Source organism: Cygnus atratus, chromosome Z, assembly GCF_013377495.2.
Source record: "Cygnus atratus isolate AKBS03 ecotype Queensland, Australia chromosome Z, CAtr_DNAZoo_HiC_assembly, whole genome shotgun sequence".
In the NCBI taxonomy this organism is placed as follows: domain Eukaryota; kingdom Metazoa; phylum Chordata; class Aves; order Anseriformes; family Anatidae; genus Cygnus; species Cygnus atratus.
The window spans coordinates 77,147,191-77,171,260 of record NC_066396.1 but is presented as its reverse complement, the minus strand read 5'-3'; the positions used below and the strand labels follow the sequence as shown (position 1 = coordinate 77,171,260).

The 24,070-nt window shown below is 39.5% G+C and overlaps 1 protein-coding gene across 3 annotated transcripts in view; it reads right to left on the bottom strand.

Annotated features, from left to right (window-relative positions):
- ATG10 (autophagy related 10) overlaps positions 1-21,600 on the bottom strand; it is an 83,205-nt gene extending 61,605 nt beyond the window's left edge. For 2 of the 3 annotated variants that reach the window (XM_035567576.2, XM_035567577.2), the window contains exons 1-3: positions 21,065-21,522; positions 20,323-20,448; positions 14,288-14,407 (exon numbers count right to left, since the gene is read on the bottom strand). In XM_035567576.2, coding sequence (XP_035423469.1) covers positions 14,288-14,407; positions 20,323-20,448 — 246 coding nt within the window. In that variant the 5' untranslated portion in view covers positions 21,065-21,522. Of the gene's footprint in view, positions 1-14,287; positions 14,408-20,322; positions 20,449-21,064 lie in introns of all 3 variants that reach the window. The other variant, XM_050716481.1, reaches the window with a different exon arrangement.
- Between the last annotated feature and the right edge of the window lie 2,470 nt (positions 21,601-24,070).

The following is a 24,070-nucleotide window of genomic DNA, read 5'->3' as shown; positions in this document are numbered from 1 at the left end:
AACTATGTAGTCAGAGGCTTCCACTAAAGGTAGCTGAAGGACTTACCACTGCTAAATACCAGGTCAGTTCAGAAATCTACACTTAGAGCTTCTATGGATTACTGAAGCTCCTATGGTCCAGATGAAAAGAAAAAAAAAATCTTTAGTCAATTTTAAATAATTCTTTTGATGCTCCTCACTTTTAAATAATTCTTTTGACGCTCCTCACTTCCAACATGATCTGTATTATCTGCTAACATCTGAAAAGAAGGAAAATCAAAGATTTCATGAGCAGAAGATGGAATTCCATTTGCTTAAGCTAGACCCTTAATTCAGGTTTGCTCTCCATTTAGTGACACAGTCCTCGTACAGGGCCTAAGTTTCAGTTTATCTGTTTCAATTACTTACAAGGCTTAAGTTTCAGTTTAGACCCAAGATGTCCCTCACTCTGCACAGAAGTGACAAATTTGGCAACCCCAATACTGCCCCCAGTTGGCAACGAATAAGGAAATAGCACATTTCAAAATAAAGTTGTCTCCTTTTGTTACTGGGATTGAAAAAACCAGCTCCAGCTCTTCCCCATCTTTTAGTTCAGAAAACTGTTCTTCCCTCACAGAGTGACACCTTCCAGGAGCTATTTCACATCCTGAAAATTAACTAGTCCAGATGTAACAAAGAAAATAACCATCGAGTCTCTAAGAAAGAAAGAAATTTTAAGGCTAGGATGTTATTTAACACAAGCCAGGAAATTTAAAACAGAAATTGAAATTTCAGTCTAAGACAGACATTTTGGCACAGACAACGCATGATTTTCCTTTGAGTATTGTCAGTCAAGATCCACTCTCCTGGGACTACACCTTCACAGTACATTCCAAATACATACAACATGCGGAGATGTTTTAAAATTCGGTGGTATTTGCATTTGGACTGACATCTTCTTGTAATATGTTTGACACTGAGCACTTCTGCAACAAAGAACCGAGCCGATTTCAACTCAAGTCTTTTCCAAAGAATAACGGGCAGCTACACATGAATGAATAAGTGAACAGTTTGCTACAGTAATGAATGCCTCTGAAAACAGCAAGTTTGTAGGCACCAGATGGAAGAAGAACATTATTGCAATTCCTGCATCCCATTGTGCAACAGCCAACAGAGCCGTTAATGCTTTCTGGTGATTTCTAAGCTTTTTAATGTGCTTTCCTTTGAAGGTGTTTTTTTGTTCCCTGTCAGTCTGCAAGCTAGGTTCAGCTGTCTTGGAAAGAAATTTTATTGGAAAGCCATCAAATATGGAAAAGTACAAAATATGGATCGAAATAAATACTATTAATTGTACTACAAAAATCACTAATTGGACACAAAGCTTCCACTATAAAAATATGACCTATTACCTACAGCGCAAATCTTTCACCTCCTGCAAGCCACAGCTTTCTCCCTCCTGTGCTAGAGCTGTCTCTCTGCATCTTAGTTTATCACTGATCCCACAGAAATGTCTATATCATGATTGTGAAGAGTCTTTACTCTTTACTGTTCTCTTTTTCTCAGAAAGCAAACTTAAATCTTATTAAGCATATGACATTAAGTTTTTCTCCAGAATTCAGGGCAGAATGGTAAAAACTGTTCAAATCCAATTCATATTATTTAATTTCATTGCTACCACCACAGATCATCAAGAGAAAGCTTCTCATTGAGCAAAATGAAATACGCCCAGTTACAGACATGAGTTTACACTCAGCAATACATTTTCCCATCCCCAAACATATATGATCATTTAAACAATCTTCCCGTTACTTGGAATGTACAAGTGAGAGTGTCTCACTGAAATTGTCAATAAACATGTCTAAGCAATGTCTGAACTAGTTCCTGGCAAACCAGGGCAGAAAGATTACACAACATTAACAAGCTGAATTCAAGCAAAATATACTTGCTATTATTTAAGATATATTGCCTTATTCATTCAGGAAAACACCTGTATCTTATACAAACTCACAGAACCAAATTCATTCCTGTTATAAACTGGAATAGTAATTTTGAAACTGGTGCATTCACAATCCCATCAGTACTAAGTTTTAACATACTGCCTTGGTAATACCATGTTGAATACCAGCCCAATATAGAAGGAAAAGAAAACAAAACCCAACCTTATTTTCACAGCTACATTTTTATAGGACATGCGCTACAACTTGGCTATTATGAGACAAGAAAGCAGTGTCTCCTCATTGTGTTTCTCTCTATAACGCTAGGTAAGTTACTGTTATTATTGATATTGACATATTTCATAACTACAGAAAACATTATCCTCCACGCAACTTCCTAAATCTCAATCAACTTCAATGCTATTTGGTTACAGCTAGGAAGGATTAGACCTCAGAATCACACACAGACTACACAGTATGTATATAATATACATGAGGAACACTTTGCATTCTGACCTTGAGAAGAAATGTAAATCACTATATTGACAATACTAATAAACCAGCAGTGACTGCTTTTTCTTCTTTTTTCTTTTTTTTTTTTTTTTAATTAACAAGGCTAACAAAATTGACAGTGTAGAAAGATTTAAAACATAGGGAAAAAAAGTATGGGACTGCCTATTTTTCCAGAGTAGGAAATAATGACAGTTCTTTGTAACACAGGAGAAAAACATTGCTTCATGTACCTTGAGAGTGACCCATATTAACAGTTCAGAGACAATGATGGTGAGATGGTTTTGGGGTAAAAATCTGAAAACCCACAATTAGACCTCACAGCAAAAACGACTGTATCAAAGACTAGAGATTGTTAAGGCAGGTAGACTAACTGAAAAGTAGAATCATAATGATGTGGCCTAACACTGCAATAATGCCAATGACAAATAAAGTTAGTCTTCGTAACTTTCAAGATAATTTGCTGCTTTACACTTCTGGTAGATGTAAATTTTCAGTGGTGTAACATCAGCATCCCTAAGTCGGTATCAGGTCTTGGATCCCCACCACCAAAAGCAGAGTTGCCAGGGTTGCTTGCTGGGCTGCAGTCCATGCTACGTAACTTAAACATAGCTAGAGGGACAGTAACTTAGGAATCGTTTTACAAGTAGTAAAATAATTTTCAGAAAGAAATAAAACAAGCAATCTAAGAGCTTCCTGACTTTGGAATTTTCTACAATGCAGCAACATGTAGTTCAGCCATTTTGCCTGGTTCTCAAGAAAACACTGCTCACTGTACGGCCCTAAATCTCCAATACTCACTTCAAGCCAACATGACCTGTATGTTACAGGTGAATAGTGCAGATACACTAACGTGAAAAATGAAGCATATGATGCTGCTACAAAACACAGGCACTTAGCCAAAATCTGAGTATTGATCCAACAGATGAGCATTTTCCCTAGAAAATTAGAGCATTACCCTGTACCAGTGTAATTTAATTTAAAAGAAACAAACGAAGGCATATATGCAAGGCTTGCAACATGAAGTATTTGGAGGTTCACCATAAAAAGCAAAACGTTAACAACTGACTAGACTGTGATTTTGCTTTCTTTGTGGTAGAACAGTATTGACAAATACTACAGTGTCATGTTTCTTGTTTGTGAGCTAATGTCACAAGCATTTGACAAATACAGCCTGGATAAAAAGACAATGCTCTGCCCTGAGTTAGGGCAGCACATCATCAGACCGCCCCCCCGACCAGCCAAAAAATCGTGATCAGAGAGCACTGCAGCCTCCCTCAGGCCTCCTTCCCACTCTGGGAGGGAGCAAACTAATTACACCTGGCTCTACACATACCGCTCAACATGCTGATGCAGCAACGCCACACGGAGTGCTGGGAGCAAGACTCATTCTTCTTCACACTGTCCAACCCCATGCACCACTATCACTAACTTATGACATAAATATGGGCAGAAAACAGAAGCACGCTTTAAAATCCAGGCCTCCAAAATGCTACTCATGATACAGGCAGCTCTTTTAGCTCTCTCTACCTTATAATAGTCAATCCAAAATGTAGTTATGCATCAACTATTTTCACAAGTACTCCTATTCCTCCGAACTACCTTATCTTTACCTTTAAGAGGCCAGATCATTCCAAACACACGACATGACTGTTTTTTAGGAACACAAAGATTTTACCATTACTCTCCTTTTCATTATATTTAACATCACCGTCAGTTTCAATGTATACGCTCAGAGCATATTCCTTTTGCATTGGACATAGCTCAGTGATTAATCAATTCTGAACCACCACCACCAATTTGTATCATGCATTCTACTGAATTTTGAAGTGCAGAGTCTTCATATACAAACCCATACAATTAAGAGATAAAGCAAGCTGTTAGAGTAAAATTCAGCGTAACAAAAATGGGTCTTTTATTCTTTCTAGTGAGCTGTTAACCACATGCCTGTTCCCATTTATGAGCTGTACTGAGTAAAAGCACTCTAGCATATAGCTTTTTTCAACTACTGAACACAGTTTTGGAGACTTAGATGGTGAAGTGTGTGGTATCTACCTGCTCATATATGAGGAAGAATCAATGTTTTCTACTGGTATGTTCCTCCAGTCTCTTCATTCTCATTATCCCCAAGCAGAGCAATGCTCAGGAAAGAAATCCCACAATGGTGCTATGAGGAGAGGCTGAGAGGGTTGGGACTTTCAGTCTGAAGTGGAGGAGCCTCCAGGGGACATCATCTATGTCTATAAATACCTGAAGGGAGGGTGAAGAGGACAGAGACAGGCTCTTTGCAGTGGTGCCCAGTGCCAGGACAAGAGGCAGTGGGCACAAACTGGAGCACAGGAGGTTCCCCTGAGCACCAGGCAGCACTTCTGTGCTGTGCGGGTGGCTGAGCACTGGTGCAGGCTGCCCACAGAGGCTGTGGGGTCTCCTCCTTTGGGATCTCCAGAACCCACCTGGACGTGGGCCTGAGCACCCTGCTCTGGGTGGCACTGCTGGAGCAGCAGTGGGACCAGATGGCCTCCAGAGGTCCCTCAGCCATTCTGTGATGTTACACAGCTGTAATATTTTTAGTAATATAATATGATGCTATGGTGTTTACCATAAGCACCGTTGATATGCCCATCAGTTGAGTATCTCTTCAAACTACAGTAGCTCATATCAGACTTTCTGGTTTTGGAGGAAAAAAGATGGGAGAATTTATTTTTTTTTTAAAAAGCATAACATGTAAGATCTATTTTTATAGTAGGTTTTTCTTAAAAAGACTATTGAAGTTATATCATTAAACTGAAAATAGAAAAACAGATTTTAATTTCTCACAAGCCCTTCAACTTACAAAACTGTAGAAGCTGGACAAACATCAAGGCATGTCAAGCACATCACATCAAAACTATCAACTACGGGTATCAACCTATCTGACACAAAAGTTACCAAGCCTTGTAATAAAAAAATAAATTATAAAAGACATTACACCCTAAAAAAACTGAGAGGGGAAACAGAAAGGCCAGGTAGTACAGTCTAAATCTGTAGCCTGCATATCTCTAAGACTTCTGTACGTGCAACTACAAGCAGTTTTAAGGTAACTTTGGCCACATAATTTACAGGGCAAAGAGAACTGTTATTGAAGTACGCTCTGGCACCATGTAAAAAATATTATTTATGACTTAATAATAATGACTTATTAAAAAGGCATACATAAAAATGCAGTCTATACTCTTATGAAATCAATTCATACTTGAAATTTACTTAATAAAACCTGAACTTCAAAAATTAAAAAAAAGTTCAAAGCTCTCAGTGTAATTTTTCTTTTCTAGATTCAAAAATAAAAACAACTTTTTTTTTTCAGAACAAGTTTCTAGATGTCAGTAAACAACGCACTGAAGTAGAAACAAAACAACAATATTTCTTTCCAATATCTGTAACACATGATCACGGGCCAAATGAACGAGCTTATAAATAATTTTGTCAGTGGTGCTATTAGTCTCTCAAAGTTCAGGCTCTGGGAAAACTGTCTTCACTTACTAGTCTCAACGTGTGCTTCAAAGGAAATGGAGGTTTATTTATTGCAGAAAGAAGACTTTCTGCTGGGATTACGGCATGCCTTCAACCACTGTAACTCTAAGTGAACTGTCGCATTCAGTTACCCAAGCTGAATGAGAACATTTTTTTCCCAGTGCTTGATGTAGAATTTATTTGCTAATATTAAGTGACGACTTTGAATACTGAGCACATAAAAAGTTGAAAACACTTTGCATTAACATCTAAACCAAAAAGAAATTACTTTTAAAGGTCATACAGTGTGCTTCTTCAGTTCTCCCAAAAGCTTCATAATTAGTTTGTATTTGCTTTGATATCATTTCTAAGGTTTGTAAAAACACACTAAGTACATTCTACTGGGTAAAACCGAACGGCAATCAAAGAATGTGTAAAATGGAGAATACAGATTACAGTCCCACCACACACAACAACAGCCAAACCAACAGCATGTCATCAAAGCTGTTGAAAACTAAATGTAACTACTGTTAAAAAGATTTGCCAGGATACCAAAGTCACACACAGAAAAGTGATCTGCAAAGGTATGGGGGGGAGAGAGAGAAACTTCCCATGCCTCTAGAAGTTCCTAAGAGTAGAAACATTTAGCCTCTTTCATGAAGACTGAAACATCCCACCAACGAAAGAGTCTAGAAGCAGGATTTATCTTGGACTCAGACGACTTCTGTCACCATAGCATTCCTCCTTTATTGAGGTTTTTCCAGCTCATGGAAGGGGAGTAATCTCTCCCAAAGCTTCTTTCAGCTTTAATATTTCTAAACAATGTTATTCTTTTGCCAAGCTTTTTAACCTAAAACAAAGTTAATAAAATCCATACCAGATTTTTTTTCATGTGGCTTAATAAAAGCTAATTCAATTTTTAGATTAATATAGTTTTAAGCAAAATCACAAGCATCTTTGCTGCATTTTGCAACTCACTTTAGATCTCCTTAGAACAGGTGGTTTCTTGATTTATTTTTTTACAGGTTTCCATCACCAGTTTGGGTTTTCTTCCTGTGACCTGGCATTTTAAAAGGCTTGCGGTACTATGCTAGAAAATGAAGCATCAAGAGAATTTGGAAGATAGGGCCAAACGTTGGCCTGGCTAATACAGAATTATGGGGCATAGACATCTACTATGGCACATCAAGGCTGCCCAGCAGTATTTTGGGCAAGAGCATTAAAGGAAGAGCTGGTTCCAGGGAGACCCAATGGCAGAGGAAGCCCAGCACGCTGAAAAGAGTCTGAGTTGAACTGAAATTAGAATTCCTTCTTCCTGTCAAAACTACCAAACCTTCTTCAATCAGGTTTTGGAGAAAACATAATTTGGGTTGAGTACATATGCAGCATGACCTACTCCCTCCTCGGAGCATCAGGGTAACTATGGGAAAGACTATTGGTAAACTCACCTGCTTCTGGAGCAGCTGCACCGCTCTTCAGCTGGGATCATTCACTAAAAACTGATGTTTGGGGGACGTATGTAATACTTGATTGTCTCCCTGTGTACTACGGACCTTTTATTATTTTCTCCAGTGAGTGCTGGATTCCATTAAATATATTTACATTTTTCTCCCTAAGTACTTTTGCTGGGTTTTTACTTCACATTTTTTAACCATCCAACAAATACTGTGGTTCTGCGTATGTTTACACTGAGCTTATGCTATTTACTTTTGCACAAAAAAAGGGAGTTGTTCTTAATTCTAAAAATACTGGAGTTGTTTAGAGAAAAAATGATTAATAATTACTAAGATTTATAATTTTCTAATTGTTATAAACTGAACAGCACAGCCGAACAGCAAATCACACAGTATTATGAAGTACAAGAAAGATGTCAGGCTCACTCCCACACCCTTCATCAGGAAAATCTTCACTTACACTAATGAACATCTGCCAGCAAAGGTAGAATCGACGTAAAAATAAATATATAACTTAACTGACATGTTAGTGAAGCTCAGGGCTCATTTTCCAAAGGCAACATCAGTTATTAACAGACCTTCTACATTCCCAACCTGCCCACTCCTACATAAAGCAGCAATGGCTGTAGCTTCAGAAATGGTTCCACGCTGACTCACTACTTTTGCAATACCGAGAAGAGCTGAGACAAACCACACACAGAGAATTATTACTCCAAGTTATTGCTTCCCTTAAGCTATTTGAATAATAAACAGAAAGAATGCATAAGTGAATCCAGATTTTCCTATTTCACTCTTTCAGTATGTAAGCTCTTTGAGGCATGAGGACTGTCCTCATTTCAAATTTTGTACAGAATTTTTCATCTTGTCAACAATCTACATAATAATATATGGTAGAAATTGTTCTGTCCTTGCTTAAGAGGTATCTACATTGCACTTAACAAAGGCTGGAGTGGGATACAGTTGATGGTAAATATTAATGTCCAGAATGAAAGCCAGTGTTTCAGTGCCATTGGCTGATAATAAAATATGCAATATATGACTTCATAGCATTCAAATAGCTTCAACTATAGGAAGGGGAAAAAAAAAAACATTCTGTTCACTATAATTTGCTTAGGCAAAATGAAGGATGATTGAAAAAGGAAAAAAAAAACACAAATGTAGAAGGATAAGTTTCCAATTTTAGAGGAAGAGGAACCTATGGCCTCAGTCAAGATATTACTGTCCCAGTATACCTCAAAATCAAGCACAGTTTAAGTTCGTCGAACTTATTACTGCCCTTGCACTGCTGGTCATCATTGCATTTAATGTCAGTGAAGAGCTTGTGACGCATGACTTCTATGAATCTCAGTTACAAAATTGGTTAACGTCAGGGCATCGACATAGAAATATTTTAAACATACGTTCTACGTATAAAGTAAATTATACAAAAGATGATACAATTCCATGTTCCTTGATACAGACCCTGACAGATCTCCCAGCAGAACAGATTTGATCTGGATCAAGAAAGAATATACACCAAATATTGTTGAAATAGCCAGAATACAGTATGGTGGTTATACATGATTTCTGCTGTCTGCAGAAAAGTATAGATGACATTCACCTGGCATAAAGTCAGGATGGCACAGAAAGACAAGTGACTCAATAAAAATCTAACCAGATCAAAATTGCAACTTTAAAATTTTAAAATAGCACCATGTATTTGTATCAGTTCCTGCTTTGCATCTCATGCTATTTTTCAATCTATTGAAAGATGCTCCAGAAGATTTATGATCTCTCCAGCTGTTATCCCAAGGACTGAATCCCATCTCATTAGTTAGAAGGGAGTGTCCTTCACAAACTTGGTCAAATATAGTTAGCCACAATGTCATTAGCAGTTTCTGTTTACCAGTCTGAATAAGTATACTACCACATGGAGCCATGGATGTAATTCTTCCAGAAAAGGAGCAAACGTCCCTTTTTCACGTGAAGACAAACATTTTGGTTAAACTAAACCCACAGAAATCAGAGAATGGCTTTCCAGAGAAACATTCTCAATTCTTTTCTAGTAAGACAATAAACGGAAAGAGAGAGGGTCTGCATAAAACAGGACAACCAGGCAATGGTTAGAAAAATGGCTTGACATCTCAGTTACCAACAAGTACAAAGAGAAAAACATTCTGAAACCGCTCTAAGTAGGTATTAGCATTTAAGCTTACCTGTCTCCAAACATCCTGTGTTTAAAGTTTCAGTGTGTCTATGCAGATGTAAAACCTTCTTCATATTTATCTTAACCTAAGCTGGCTCTAAGGGTCATTTGAATACAATGAACAAAATCCAACTCATGGCTCTAACACTGTACCTACTTAAAAGCAAGTAATTGTACCCTCTCACAGCTTCCAACACCCTATGCAGCCCTCATATAAGTTCATGAGACAATTCCTCTACTGCCTAAGACAGCTCAGGAATTAGCAGGAGTGTGTCTGGAAACTAGCAGATGTCAAAGGCTCTCTGGCATGTGAAAGGATAACGAGGAGACAGCCTGAATCCTGCAGCCTTGCCAACGAGCTGAAGCAACCATCAATTAACTACTATGTGCATGGCCTTCAAGCTCCAGAAAAGGGAAAACCTGCTTTGTAATAGATAGCATGCCAACTTGCAGCACAGTGGCTCCCAAACCTGTTCTTAGCTTCTGCTGCATTCCTGCTGGTCCAACAGAGCAGGCAGCCTCACATTACAGAAACCTACTGCCAATCAGCTCGTCATTAGTAACTCACAGCACCTGCAACACAGGAATCTCCGTGAAAGCAAGAAGTTCCTGCAGGAGCTGGAATACAGCAATTTCCACCCCCTCCCCCCCAATGGTGATGAGCCATCAGAAGTACTTTGCCACACCAGTATGTACAGCTCCATCACACATGCCAGCTGTGACTGCCTGCTCTGACCACTGGTATCACAAGGGCCAGAGCATCCCACTGTAAAAAAAATGAAGTGTCCAGCTGAAGTCAAGAATGCCAGTCTCAATGCAAGGACTCTCAATGCAAGCTGCTCCAATGGCTGATCCTTACAGTCCTGAACTAAGTACAAGCTTTACTGTCCAAGTGAAATCAACAGCAATAACTGCTGTGGCCTTTAATGAGCATTCATCCATACTTTGTTGTACAAAATTTATATGACAAAATGCAGACAACAACATCTGAGTTAACCATCTTCTAGCTTTCCTTGATCAATGAAGAAAAACAGACTCTTCTAGATTCATCCTCCCCTAAAATAGGTTGACTGATTTATACAGAAAACTGCTTTTTCACCTCCTCAGGCTGAAAAAAAGATGTAAGTGACAAGCTTTATGTTGCATCTGTCTAAAAACAGCAGAAAGAAACCTACACAGGATTTTATTCTTGGTCTTCTGATGCTTTTTCTTCTCTTTATTAAAACACAAGTTGTGTAAATGGAACCAAGCACACCACATAATACAGACCGCTGTGCAGAAAAGACCAGAATACATAGCTATTCATTAATCCCTCACCACGAAGACTCCAAATATTTAGATAGCAGAGAATGGGATGGAATGTTGAAAAAGTTAACTGTCCATGACCAATGAACTGAAATAAACTTTTCAAATAATTTGATCAGTTTCCGTGGGGATCCCATGATATTAGCACATTTTTGATAATATGATATCCAATCATTGATTTTCTGTTTTAATAAGGTTACTTTAATTCAACTATTCTGCATATCTTTTGCACTGTATCATTATACTTTAGTATCTCTTGACAGATTAAAAACAAACAGAAAAGTATTTTGTTTCTCTGTAGTTTCAACACTGTATTTGTCATCTTTGCTGTAACAGGATATACCCACTGGATTATTCAATGTCACCTCTGGTTCAATTACTTAAATGAGAGTTCTACCCTTATTATGGATAGCTTTCCTATATTTTCAACCAGCTTCAAAACTTTGCCTTCATTATCTTCCTCCTAATTTTCACTTTGCCTGCCAAAACCAACATTCCATTCGTAATCTCTGAACTGGATTTCCCAGGAACACTCTGGAGGGAAATCTTGTGGCCTTTTTTGACATGCCATATACTTCAATACATTTTTGCCTTGTCTTTTTGTCAATGCTTGTTGTTCCTAACAATGGATATTGATTACAAGGACTTTTAATTTCCTAATTTTTCCTTTCCGACTGTTCCTAATTAACTACCTTACATAAAACTGTGTCCTATCTCCAACCACACACTGAAGGAGAAGATCAGATGGAAATATCTCAGTAACACACAAACAATAGAGATACGATATAGCAAAGATCTAGATCACAACAGCAATTTGAAAATTGAAAATTCTTAAATGCAAAACTATCAGTCAATGGCCACATATTTTGCAAAAGCAACTATAATTGTTACTTAAAGCTCCCTTAGGTTTCAAATATATAAAAATACATTTTCTAAAATATACTAAAAAATATGCTAAACACTGACTGCATATAACCATGGAGGACTTTGCTAGTTCTATCAAAACCCCCCACTTTTGTTCAAGTCTACTCATCAGAATCTATTTCAATAAAGTGTTTTAAAAGACTGCAGTAGCTCTGTAAAACCATGTGATTTATGCATGCAATGTGTACTTTTACAAAACAAAACCTATTTAAATAATAGACTGTTACTGCAACAAGGCTCTCACAGTCTTTATCTGTGGAAAAAAAAAGCATACTTTTCATGCATGCACTCATTTCTTCTTATCCCCCTGCAGTCACTGCTTCCATCTTTCTGCTTAGCCTTCAATACATAGTTTTACTTTACATGTCCATAGCAAATTTCATTCTCTAACTAATCAGTTTGCTTCTACAAAATTCTAGATTAAATAGCTACACTTTTAACAGCCTGGTTGCCCTTTAGTTCAATGAAGAATATAAATTTGACATAATCTCTGTTGGGCAACTAATATTTTGGAAAGGAGACAATATTTTCTTATGCATACTATTAGGTCTTATAACCTACATACTCTTCTAAGACCTGCCTCCTGCTTGATTCTTCATCTTTATTGCTAATATGCAACATGAACAAAGATTTCTCCTCAAAGAGGACCAGTTGATTTTCAAGGTCCCTTTCAAATAGACATGTCTATTATTCAAGATATATAAATCTGTCACAATATTTCAAGATAAACCATAGAGTTTGACCTAAAACTATATTTCAGTACATTAAAGACTGAAGCCTTTTCTTTTGTTGTGACACTCTTTCTATAGTTGATACCATTTTCTAGAGGAAGAACTAAACAGCTTTACAAGATGCTCTTTTAAAATACATTCTGTAATGAAGTCTCGATTCATTATTAAAACAGTTGCAGTAATAAAAAGCAATTTTGAATATGAATATTAATCTGTTCTTACAAGCCAGGACTAAAGTACACAAACCTTGTTGTAGTGACAGCTAAATAACAACCTCTGAAGCACTGATACTAGCCTTCATTTTAAGGAACACTAGAATTTAAATTAAAGGAAAACCTAAAATGCTTAAGATGCATTAATGCTATTAATTTGCAGCTATCAAACAAATGCTATTAATTCGTAGCTATCAAACAAATATAAGGTAATGATTTTAAAGATTCTATGGATTTCAATTTGTATCAAATCTGGTGTACCAGCAGTGGGGTTGTAAAGTTTTCTAACTTTTTTCAGAGTACTGAACAAGCTGTGTTAACAGCAACAGGACTAAGTCTTGTTAGCAACTTACTTGTGTCATTTCAACCCTAGCTGCTCCTCATGGTACCCTGAGGGACCCAGGTGCTGCATCAGTCCAGTCCTGTACTTGCACTGATCAGCCAAACAGAGCATGAAGATCAGCCTTATACTTACCAGTAAAAGTCATATTTCACCTATTCAGACATCAGTTCTCACAAAATTTTTAGGATTTGAAGTATCTACCCCTCTTCAAACCACGGCTGAAATCCATGAGTGAACTGAAAAATCAGTAGAAACAACTACCTAGTAGATGGTATGATTGTTTTAAGTGGCATTTCCTTAGAAATCATGCCAAAAGAATACTTATCTTAGACCCTGTACCAGAGTCTCTGTGGGGAAAAAGAAAAAAATCAGTGTGATGATGAGAAAAGAAAAGGAATTGTTACAGGGAAAGGTAACTGGAAAATACACTCTGTCAATCTATTCAGCGGTTTATAATATAAAGAATCCATTGTTTTCAGGCAATTATAATCCAAAAGTTCTTTTCATATGTATGATAACAAGAAAACAAGTGAGTGAATTTCTGCTGTTTATATCTTGATTAGTCAATAATCTGGAGGTCTAATGCAGAGTCAAACAAGCAAATAATTATTCTAATCAGTCACCCTCAGTTTAATGAACAAGATTCATTTTCTGGAAGAAATCAGTTTCTTTTCCTCAAAGAACACCTAATATATTTTCTTTCCCACTACTGGTTTCAAAAAATTGCTCATAATATTTTTAATATTTGGTAAGAATTCTCACAGCAGAAGATAAGTATACAAGTATAAAACTCTTATTCACATCTTATTTTTTCAGAATATCACTTCAAATGAACATAAACCTGAAAGTTTTCTTTAATTTTTTAATTTTTGCCTCTAAGATAACTAAATAATGATGCCTTATCTTTTTCAAAAAACTAAAGTTTTTTTTAATGTTAGCGAATTGGTGTACTAAGAAATATTGTCCTTCCACGATGAAACTATACATACATATACATATATATATATATATATATACACAAATATACATGCTAGAGCCTTTCCATTTCCTGCCAATTTTCACCTCCAAGTTACCTGCACACATGAACAAGAAGAACTGAATGAAGAATAACCAAAAGCCACTGCAAACCATAACTTAAGAACTGAAATCTTTCTGGAAGGACTTAATTTAATAACATAATATTTTTTAAAATCCTGTTCATGATTTCTTTTATTAACTCAGAAGTCTAAAATCTCTACTTACTTCAACATGCAGAAACAACGCTTGTTCAATGTTATCACTGCTTTTCTCCTTGAGATCTGGTGGGATGCCTCTGTTTGTTGTTCGGAACTGTGTTTTACTGAGATAACCATCAGCAAGGTCCTGTGTTCAGAAATATAAAAATAAAAAATAAAAAATCTGTAACCAAAATGCTGAATGCTATCACTGTTCTACAAAATAAACAGCATAGCATTTAGGCACAAGCTCCAAGTCTTTTCACAGGAACCAACCACTGCATTGCTTTTCAGCATCTTCTCACAGATAGTTTACACTAGTTCTCAGTGTTAAAGGAAGTCATAGATGTGAAAAGTGAAAATAAATTTCAATATAGTAATTAACTTAATGAGATAACTGATACTTTGGGAGAAAGGGTGACTGCCAAGGAATCAGAAGACAGTGCACGAAGGTCATGAAGAGATGGGTAGCTAATAACTTGCAAGGCACTGATCATACCAGTATAAATTTCCCAATTCTTAGTAGCTTGTTTTACTTTAGGACTTTATGAAAGTTACATGGTAAACAGAGCTTAAAAAAGAACTAAAACAACTTCAGAATTTGAATGTGTAGAGTGACAGCTTTTTTCCCTCCTCTTGATCACTTCTGAGGGTCGAATGCAAGAGAAAACAGCAAAGCTTTACCTTCTCCCAATTCCCTTTTTATCATTCTGCTTCCCATACCACATGGTCTACAATTGTAAAAGGCCCTTGTGCAATTCTGAGTGGTAGGAGAAGCTTTTAGGAGCTTTCCCTCTTTGCTGACTTTACTATCTGCACACATATATAAAAAATATTTTTTCGATTCAAAGAAGAGAGAAAAAACTTTACTAACAGATCACTGGAAAAACATACACTCTGAAAGGGAGAGAGAGTATACAGAACACAAAGAACAGTAGTTGCATGTTAAGAACATATTTCTCAAAGGAAACAAATAAATTGGGGTTTTATTAGCTGTTTCATTACATTTTATTTTAGACAAACACAGAAAGCACATGTGCAACATCTGATGAAAAAGGATTCTATTCAAAACAGTCTCTCTACAGAATTCATTAATGTAGCATTAAATTGCTTGACAAGGCCGCAAATTTAACCATAATTTAACTCTTCGGTTAATCTATCATTTCTGACACAGTTTATTTCATGTATTTTGACCTTTAAATCAACACAGGTTTTATTCGGACACACTAGTTCTCTCCTTTCAGTGACACTGCAGTATATAAATATGTACCTCCAACATCTGTTATGCCTATACATGTACTTTGTTCTTATCAAGTTTCACACCTTAAATAAAACAATAATGCCATCTATATGTGTTTTTCCCTGTGAATTTTTAAGCGTGAATCATATTATGAGCAATTATATTGCTCATCGAGAGGACGAATCTGCCAAACTTTGCTGGCTGTCCTGGTTGTACAACCAACCAACTGTATCCTGGCTCTGAAGAACCACGCATGCAGAGGACAATAGAGGTGGAAAAAATTAGGCATATCTTGGTGATACAAAAGCCAATCCATTCATTCTCAGCACCCTCTCAAGTCTCTCCCTGGGGAGTTTCATGCAAGCATTAGCAGGAGTACAGCTACCTACACTGGTATTTATCACCCTAAGAGCAGCAAAGAAAGTACTATCACCACCCACAGAGGTGAAACACCCCAAGGCACAATGAGCTTTGCCAGAGAAGGGCTGGATATAACATTCACCTCCCTGAACCAGTTTTTCCAGTGAGGGGAAAGGAGCCAAAGCCATATAGTCTTTGCGCTCTATAGTATTTGAATGCCATGCAAAGTAGCTAAATACAGCTGGAAACCCAGAGTTAGAAGTCTCCATATTTGACAGAGGTCAGTGGAGAGGTGGCTGGAAAGAGGAGCACCCTTCCCGTTGCACTCTGTGTACATAATTTGTACACTTCTGCCCTATAAATAAATCAATACTTTAGTAAGGATTTTGATCCTCATGAATGTGGAAAAGGAGTCCCTTTCTTTTCCAGCTGTCTTTAAAGAATCATAAACAAAAGTGAACCGACACAGCCTTTGATATGACCACCCAGATTAACCTAACTAAATACGATTTGTAGTATTTAAAACAGAAAAAAAAAAAAAAAAAAAAAAACAGAAAACAAAACAGAAAGCAAACAGTGGGACAGCCATCACAGATGAGATTCAATTATCCATCCCTAATAAAAGTCAGTGTTACTATCTAAATTGAGGTCCATCAGATCCTACAACAGAGGCTCTCTTAGCTTTTTATACAGCTTTCTTTCTGGGAGAAAAAGAGGGATTATAAAAATGACACAATTTAGAACATTTCACTTACAGCTAAGAATACAGGATTCTGCTTGGGTCATGTAAGCCTATGCCACAAAAGCAGCTTGGCAAAAACAATGAGCATTTCATCACCTAAATTTAATCTCTACTGAAAACACGGGAACACAAGAACACAGTTCTACAAGTCTGATTTACTTGTGTGGTCTTATTGCCATCAATGGGTCTATTCACGTGAGCATGGAATGAGGAATGGGATCCAAGTGCATTACATCAGCAAAACTGAGTGCCCCAAACTGCCCATAATATATACACTGTTAAAAAAAAAAAAAAAAGGCAAAAAGACAATGAGATACTTTCTTAACGAAAAAATTTCCTTCACAGATAATATAGGATAAATGAATGGTCTCAGTGGCCAGGTTTTTATCACACTCCGAAAGTACAGAGTTGCCAACTTGGTCCATTAAAAAAAAAAATCCACTCAATTTTTTTTATACATGAGAACAAGAATCTATCTCATTTTGCTATTTCCAGCAAAGGTTCATATTTCACAGAAAGTTCAATCTTTGACCTATGTATTGAATTCCCAATAGAGGCTCATAGCATCTTTCTTTGTTGAATAAATCCCTCATAAATAGAACCTTGGACCAAAATCTAAAGTTTCAAATGGTTGGCTGCAAGAAAGGGTACATTGTAACACTTGGCTAACAACTGCACTGTTTTAAAAACTTCTGAAAAGAATGTATCTAAGGCCAAAATCCCGCTTCTTACTGAAATTGTTTTATCTGTGATGAAGGGGTTACAAATGGTAACCCCTCCATACAATTATATGGTAATGATATTATGTATTTACACTGGGAATTTCTGCATTTCAAAATGGTACAACCATGATTTTTCTCCCCAAAATTCATGAAAGGACAGGGAACAAGACATATACAAGTATTTCTGTTGTACTGGAGATAAAATACAAACAGTGTAGCCATGTGCCATAAGCACTACAAATTCTTCATGTCAGGAGTAGTTAAGCAGGACATTAGCATGAAGTGGCTATAATTAGGTATTCTCAAATCAGCACATACGAACTGCTGATGTACTTCAAGTCTGTGAGCACTGTGGAAGTTTCAGAGAACTTGGGAGAAGGCCAGCACATAGCCATATTTCTTTAGAAGTATGTATTTACAAAGTTGCGTAGCTATACACACATTAGCTTGACATCATCCCAAGCAAAGACTTCATATGGAATTCAATCATTAATGAAATATATTCATTAACTGGAATTATTTAAGAAAAATAGATTTTTGTTATGGTAACTTAAAAAGATGAGATTGCTTGATAAATATTATACAAGTTACATGCAGACTTCCATAAGATAGCCATTGATTCCAAAAGCAGAAATTAAAAATTATAATAATCCCAAACTAATCTGACACCTACTAAAGGACGAAAAACAATTAATCCAGAGATCCCAAATGTAACTTTAAAAATGGGGAATCATCATGAAGAAGTGATTCTAATGGGATCCTGTGGGACTAGTCTATTTCAAATTTTTGTTAATGACCTAGAAACAATATGTAATTGTTATTGGTGAGGTTTAAAAATGATGGGAAAGCAAAAAATAATGAGCATTGATCACTAATACAGATTCTTCTGGTTGCTGTATGAAAGTAATTAACATGTATGTAAACACAAAATATATAAAGTCACACATGTAGAACAAAGACTGCAAGATGAAGGATTAGATCCTTAGGCACAAAATCCCTGCATTTGGTTTATTGATAATTAGCTGAACAGGAATACTCCATGTGATATTTTAGTTTAAAATGTTAAAGTCACCCTTTAGTAGAAAGATTCGGACTTCACAGTGATACAATACCGATCATCTAGTCCTGACCATGGCCGAAGAACAATGTTGACATATTGAAAGGATTCAAGGATCCACAGGAACACTGGAAAACATGCCAAACAGTCAAGGAGGTCAATGTGTTTTGCTTAAGACAGACAAGGTTAAGGGGTGAATCGATCTGAATTTGCCTAACAAATCTGGTGGCCTTCTATGATGGGGTTACAGCATTGGTGGATAGGGGAAGAGCAACTGGCACCATCTACCTGGACTTGTGCAAAGCATCTGACACTGTCCCCATGATATCCTTGTCTCATACTTGGAGGAGAGACATGGATTTGATGGATGGACCACTCGGTGGGTAAGGAATCGGCTGGATGGTCACACTCAAATAGTTGTGGTTAACAGCTCAATGTCCAGGTGGAGATCAGAGACAAGTGGTGTTCCTCAGGGGTCAGTACTGAGACCGGCGCTGTTTGACATCTTTGTCAGTGACACGGGCAGTGGGACCGAGTGCACCCTCAGCAAGTTTGCTGATGACACCGAGCTGTGTGGTGCGGCCAACACGCTGGAGGGAAGGGATGCCATCCAGAGGGACCTGAGCAGGCCTGAGAGGTGGGCCTGTGCAAACCTCATGGAGTTCAACAAGGCCACGTGAAAGGTCCTGCACCTGGGCTGGGGCAATCCCAAGCACAAATACTGGCTGGTTGGAGAATGGATTGAGAACAGCTCTGAAGAGAAGGGACTAGGGGTGTTGGGTGACAAGAAGCTCAACGTGGGCCAGCAATGTGTGCTTGCAGCCCAGAAAGCCAAGCGTACCCTGGGCTGCACCAACAGCAGAGTGGCCAGCAGGGCGAGGGAGGGGATTGTCCCCCTCTCCTCTGCTCTCGTGAGACCCCACCTGGAGCCCTGCACTCAGCTCTGGGACCCAAGCACAAGAAGAACAGGGACCTGTTGGAACAAGTCCAGAGAACCACAAGGATGATCAAGGTGCTGGAGCACATCTACTGTGAAGACAGGCTGAGGGAGCTGGGTTTGTTCAGCCTGGAGAAGAGAAGGCCCCGGGGAGACCTCACAGCAGCCTGCCAGTGCCTAAAGGGGGCTGCAAGGAAGCTGGGGAGGGACTCTGTGTCAGGGGGCGTAGGGATAGAACAAGGGGGAACGGCTTTAAACTAAAAGAAAGGAAATTTAGATTACATATGAGGAAGAAATTCTTCACTCTGAGGGTGGTAAGGCTCTGGAACAGGTTGCCCCATCCCTGGAGGTGTTCAAGACCAGGCTGGATGGGGCTTTGGGCAACCTGGTCTGGCAGAGCAGTCCCTGCCCGTGGCAGTGGAGTTGGAACTAGATAGTCCTTAAGGTCACTTGCAACCCAAACCATTCTATGATTCTGTGATTCTATGAATCCAGAAGTACTAAAACAGGAAGAATTCTGATAAAAGATGGATCTCCAGATTCGAAGACAATGTACAAGTTCCAGCTGCTGGAAGCTGAAGCTAGGCAGTTCAGATTAAAAGTATTTTTTTCAGATTTCGAGCACAGTCAACCATTAGATAGGCTTGTTGAGAATTGTAATTTTTTCCTCATCTTTGGGAATTCTGAAAATGAAGACAGAATAACACCTTAAAAAGCATTTTGTCATCAAAGCAGAAATCATGAAATTATCCTACCCCTTTGTTACATAAAAAGTCCATCCCAGCAGTTGTTTCTGGATTCATGAGTTCTATTCAATAGATGCCTTGGCCTAAATCCTCAGATAAACCACCTCTGCGCTCTTTTGCTGTTGGATCAGCTCAATAAAATGCCATTTATTTCATGCAATACAAACCACCCAAAAGGATGTTCTAGCTTCTAGTGGTTGCCAACAGCTCAAAAAGGCCAGCAAGGGTATCTAAAAATTAACACTTTGGTTATTTTTACCTTGGTAGTTCTCCACTCCCAGCCATCTCCTATTTGTTGCGAATGTTTAATAAATTCTTCACAGTACTGCCTGAATCTTTTTTCTTCCAGAAAAAAGTCCTCTTCAACAGCCATGCTACAGGACATCTGCAGAGCAAAGTAAACGTTAGTACTGACAGACGAATGCTAAAAATAACTTGCATTGATTTATAGCAATTGAATAGCAAAATAACAAAGCACTAGGAAACATTTTGTTTATTTTAAACAAAAGCGCGTTTCTTCAAGTGCGGCGCATTGGAGAATTGCAGAGTGGCTGAGGTTGGAGGGATCTCTGGAGACCATCTAGCCCAACCGCCCCGCTCAGAGCAGCGTCAGCCCCAGCAGGTTGCTGAGGATCACTTCCAGTTGGGTTACCATTACCTCCAAGGAAGGAGATGCCACAACCCCCCTGGGGAACCTGTTCCAGTGCTTGGTTACCATAGCAGTAAATATTTTTTTTCTTACGTTTAAACATAAGAAATAAGTCGGTTGTCGTTTCATAGGGTAGTGGTGAGAAAAGTCCGGCTCCTCCTTCTTTATTCCCTCCTACCGTTTTTTTATACCCATTGCTAAGATCCCAAAGAGCCCTTGGCTCTCCAGGCTGCACGACCACCTCCAGCAAAGCTCCCCCAGCCTTGTTGGCTCTCCAGGATGAAGTCCCCATCTTCCCATCCTCACCCCGCTCGCCAGATCCCCGTGGTGTCCACCAACCAACTTATCTCACCTCCCCATGGCATCACAGGTGCTGGCAACACCAGAGGCAGTCGGGGGTGCGGATGCCACCCCAAAACAGCACCCTGCTTTTGGGCGACCCCCCTGGGCTGCACCCAGCGGGCACCTCCGGACCCGTGGCTCCTGGGGGCAGCGGGGGAGCCCCCGGGGGGCCCTGCCCGAGCCCCCTGCCCCCTGCCCTGTCGGGGTGCTGTTCCCGCCGGGCACCGCCGCGGTGCAGGATCCGTCCCTTCGCCCCCGCCCGGCCGCGGGTTCGAGCCCCGCGGCGGGACGTGTGCGCGTTACCTTGATAAGGAGGAACGGGAGATTGGGGAATGGGGCTGCCCTGCCCCAGTCTGCCCGACCCGTCCCGTCCCGTCCCGACCCGACCCGGGTGCAGGGGGCTCGGCAGCGGGTCCCCCCACACCAGGGATGGCCCCCAAGGGTGCGCGCTGCGGGGGGGAGGGGGCAGCAGGGCGGAGGGGGAAGGGAGGGGGAGCTGGAGGGAAGCCCCCCCCCCACCTGGCAGCGCCCCGCCTGCCGCCCGCCGCGCATGCGCACGATGCCGGCGGGCGGCGCTGCGGCGCTGGGAAGAGAGGGGAAAGGGGAGGGGAGGGAGAACGCGGGCGCGCATGCGCGGAGCGGGGCAGGTGGCCCAACGGCCATGGTCGCAGAGGGGCGGTGGCGCCTCAGCGGCGGGTGGGTGGGGCAGCTGTCTGTTAGTTAGTCCGGCTGTCTGTCTGTTCAGCCGTCAGTCGGGCCGTCCGACCCCCCTCCGGCGCAATGATTCGCAAGGGCTTTGTTTTCTTAAAGAAATGCTCCTTGACAGGGCAAGGGGTGATGGCTTTAAACTAAAAGAGGTTTAGGGTAGATGTGAGGAGGAAATTCTTCCCTCAAAGGGTGGTGAGGCACTGGCACAGGCTGCCCAGAGAAGCTGTGGGTGCCCCATCCCTGGAGGTGTTCAAGGCCAGGCTGGATGGGGCTTTGGGCAACCTGGTCTGGTGGGAGGTGTCCCTGCACATGGCAGGGGGTTGGGATCAGATGGTTTTGAGGTCCCTTCCAACCCAAGCCATCTAAATTTCTAAAATTCTGTGATTACTTTTTTCCTCAAAAATCCCTTTTCCAGTCTGCAAGGTGTGGCTCCATGGGGGAAGAACAAGTCCTTGACTGCCACAGCACAACCAGGCAGCACCAGAGAGAAACAGCCAGGGGTGAAACATTGTGTGTCGGTCTCTAGCCCATCGCGCCTACATGTCTTTTGGTCATGTGGGTGATGCAACAGGCGTCACGCTCTGCAGCAGAGGCATAACTCTCTGGAGGGCCTTCCCTTCATCAAGCTCTTCCCTCTCTCAGACCCCTCCTCCCACCATCCAAAAAAGAAGAGATGTTTGAGCAAGATAAATTTAGTTCAGGCTGGCCTTATGCCAGAAGCTCAACAACGCCAGTTTTATTTGAATGTTTCTAATTAGTTTTGCAGACTTAATCTGAGTTCTCTGCCTGCAATATAAATATATAATTGTACATTATGACTTTTCTCTAATGAAAACAAGAAGGGGGGATCATGAAATTAAAATGGCCAGATCACCTGAGCAGCAGTAGAAAAGTCATGCAAAATGGCTATATAGTTTTGTGGACGAAAATACGAAGAAATGTGATTCCAGTCACCCAGACTGGAATCCTGAGCTATGTTCAGGAGATACCTAACGCAGATTTCTGTAATGATTTTGTTACTTTGGCTGTGTTACAGGACAGAATACAATGGTTCAGTTGACAGGAACCTTCAACGACAATCGAGTCCAACTGCCTGACCACTTCAGGGCTAAACAAATGTTAAAGCATATTAATGAAGGTGTTGTCAAAATGCCTCTTGAACACTGACGGGTCTGGGGACCTCAACCACCTCGCTAGGAAGCCTGCTAGACAGATAATGTGCACCTCGTGGGCTAAATGTGCATCTATCTGTGCTGGACAAATGCTAGAAGAATTACTTTTAAGCTCATGAGTATCAGACCAAACATTTTTCAGTAGTGAGGTCTTGTCCGGCATGACTAAACTATCTAAACAAAAGTAATTACAGAATGCACAATATTTTGATAGACTTAAGTAGAACATTAAAATGTTGGCTTTACCAATTTGGCTGTAAACTAGTATTTTAAAGAGTTCTTTAATTGTTGTAGAAAAAATAAATGAGCTGTCCCATCATCATTGGAGCCCACAGTGTTCAGCATAGAGGCTCCGTATGCAAAAATGCATTGCTCTAGCTGGTTAGAATGTGGCGTTCTCCAACTGTGCAGTTCCTAATTTGCTTGTAATTTGCTGGGCAAGGAAACCTCATGAAGGCCAAAGCTTTTTGCTGGAATATTCTGAGGTAAACCATTTCTCTTTGTTCTCAAAATTCCACTTGCTGGATTTTGGCTGTTAGCAGCCTACTTCTTCAAATATATACCATGATTCATATTTAAATATAATTTTCACAGCTCTTCATGAAAAATGAAATGTTCCATGTAAGTCCATAATTTTAAACATTAGGTATATTTGAGAAAAGATTTGTTCCACTAAACCATTATTCTGGAGAACATTTAATTGTGTGATGTGCTTTGAAGAGATTACTGTACCCCCATAGATTATTATTTTGACTGAATATATTAATTTTGAAAGTAGTTGTATAGCTGCTTGGCTTGTAATGGCTTGGGTGATGCCATCAGAACTACAAGTTGTGATCATATAGTCATTACTTAATCATTATTAGAATTAATTATTTATATTGATCTTGGCTGTTTCTTTTAAATGTTGGGGTTTTGAAATTGGGTAAGTAAACACCATGTTGTCCTCCAGCCCTGAGTTTTGAAGGAAGATTTTACATTGTGCAATATATTCTGTAAGCCATTTTTGCTAACAGAAAATGCCTGTGTTATTGAAAAAATGTCACGTAATGTGCATTGCCTTGGAAGCCTGAGCTCCTGATTTCTAATTTTAGCTTTGTTACTGTCTCTTTGCATTTTCTCAGGCAGAATCATAG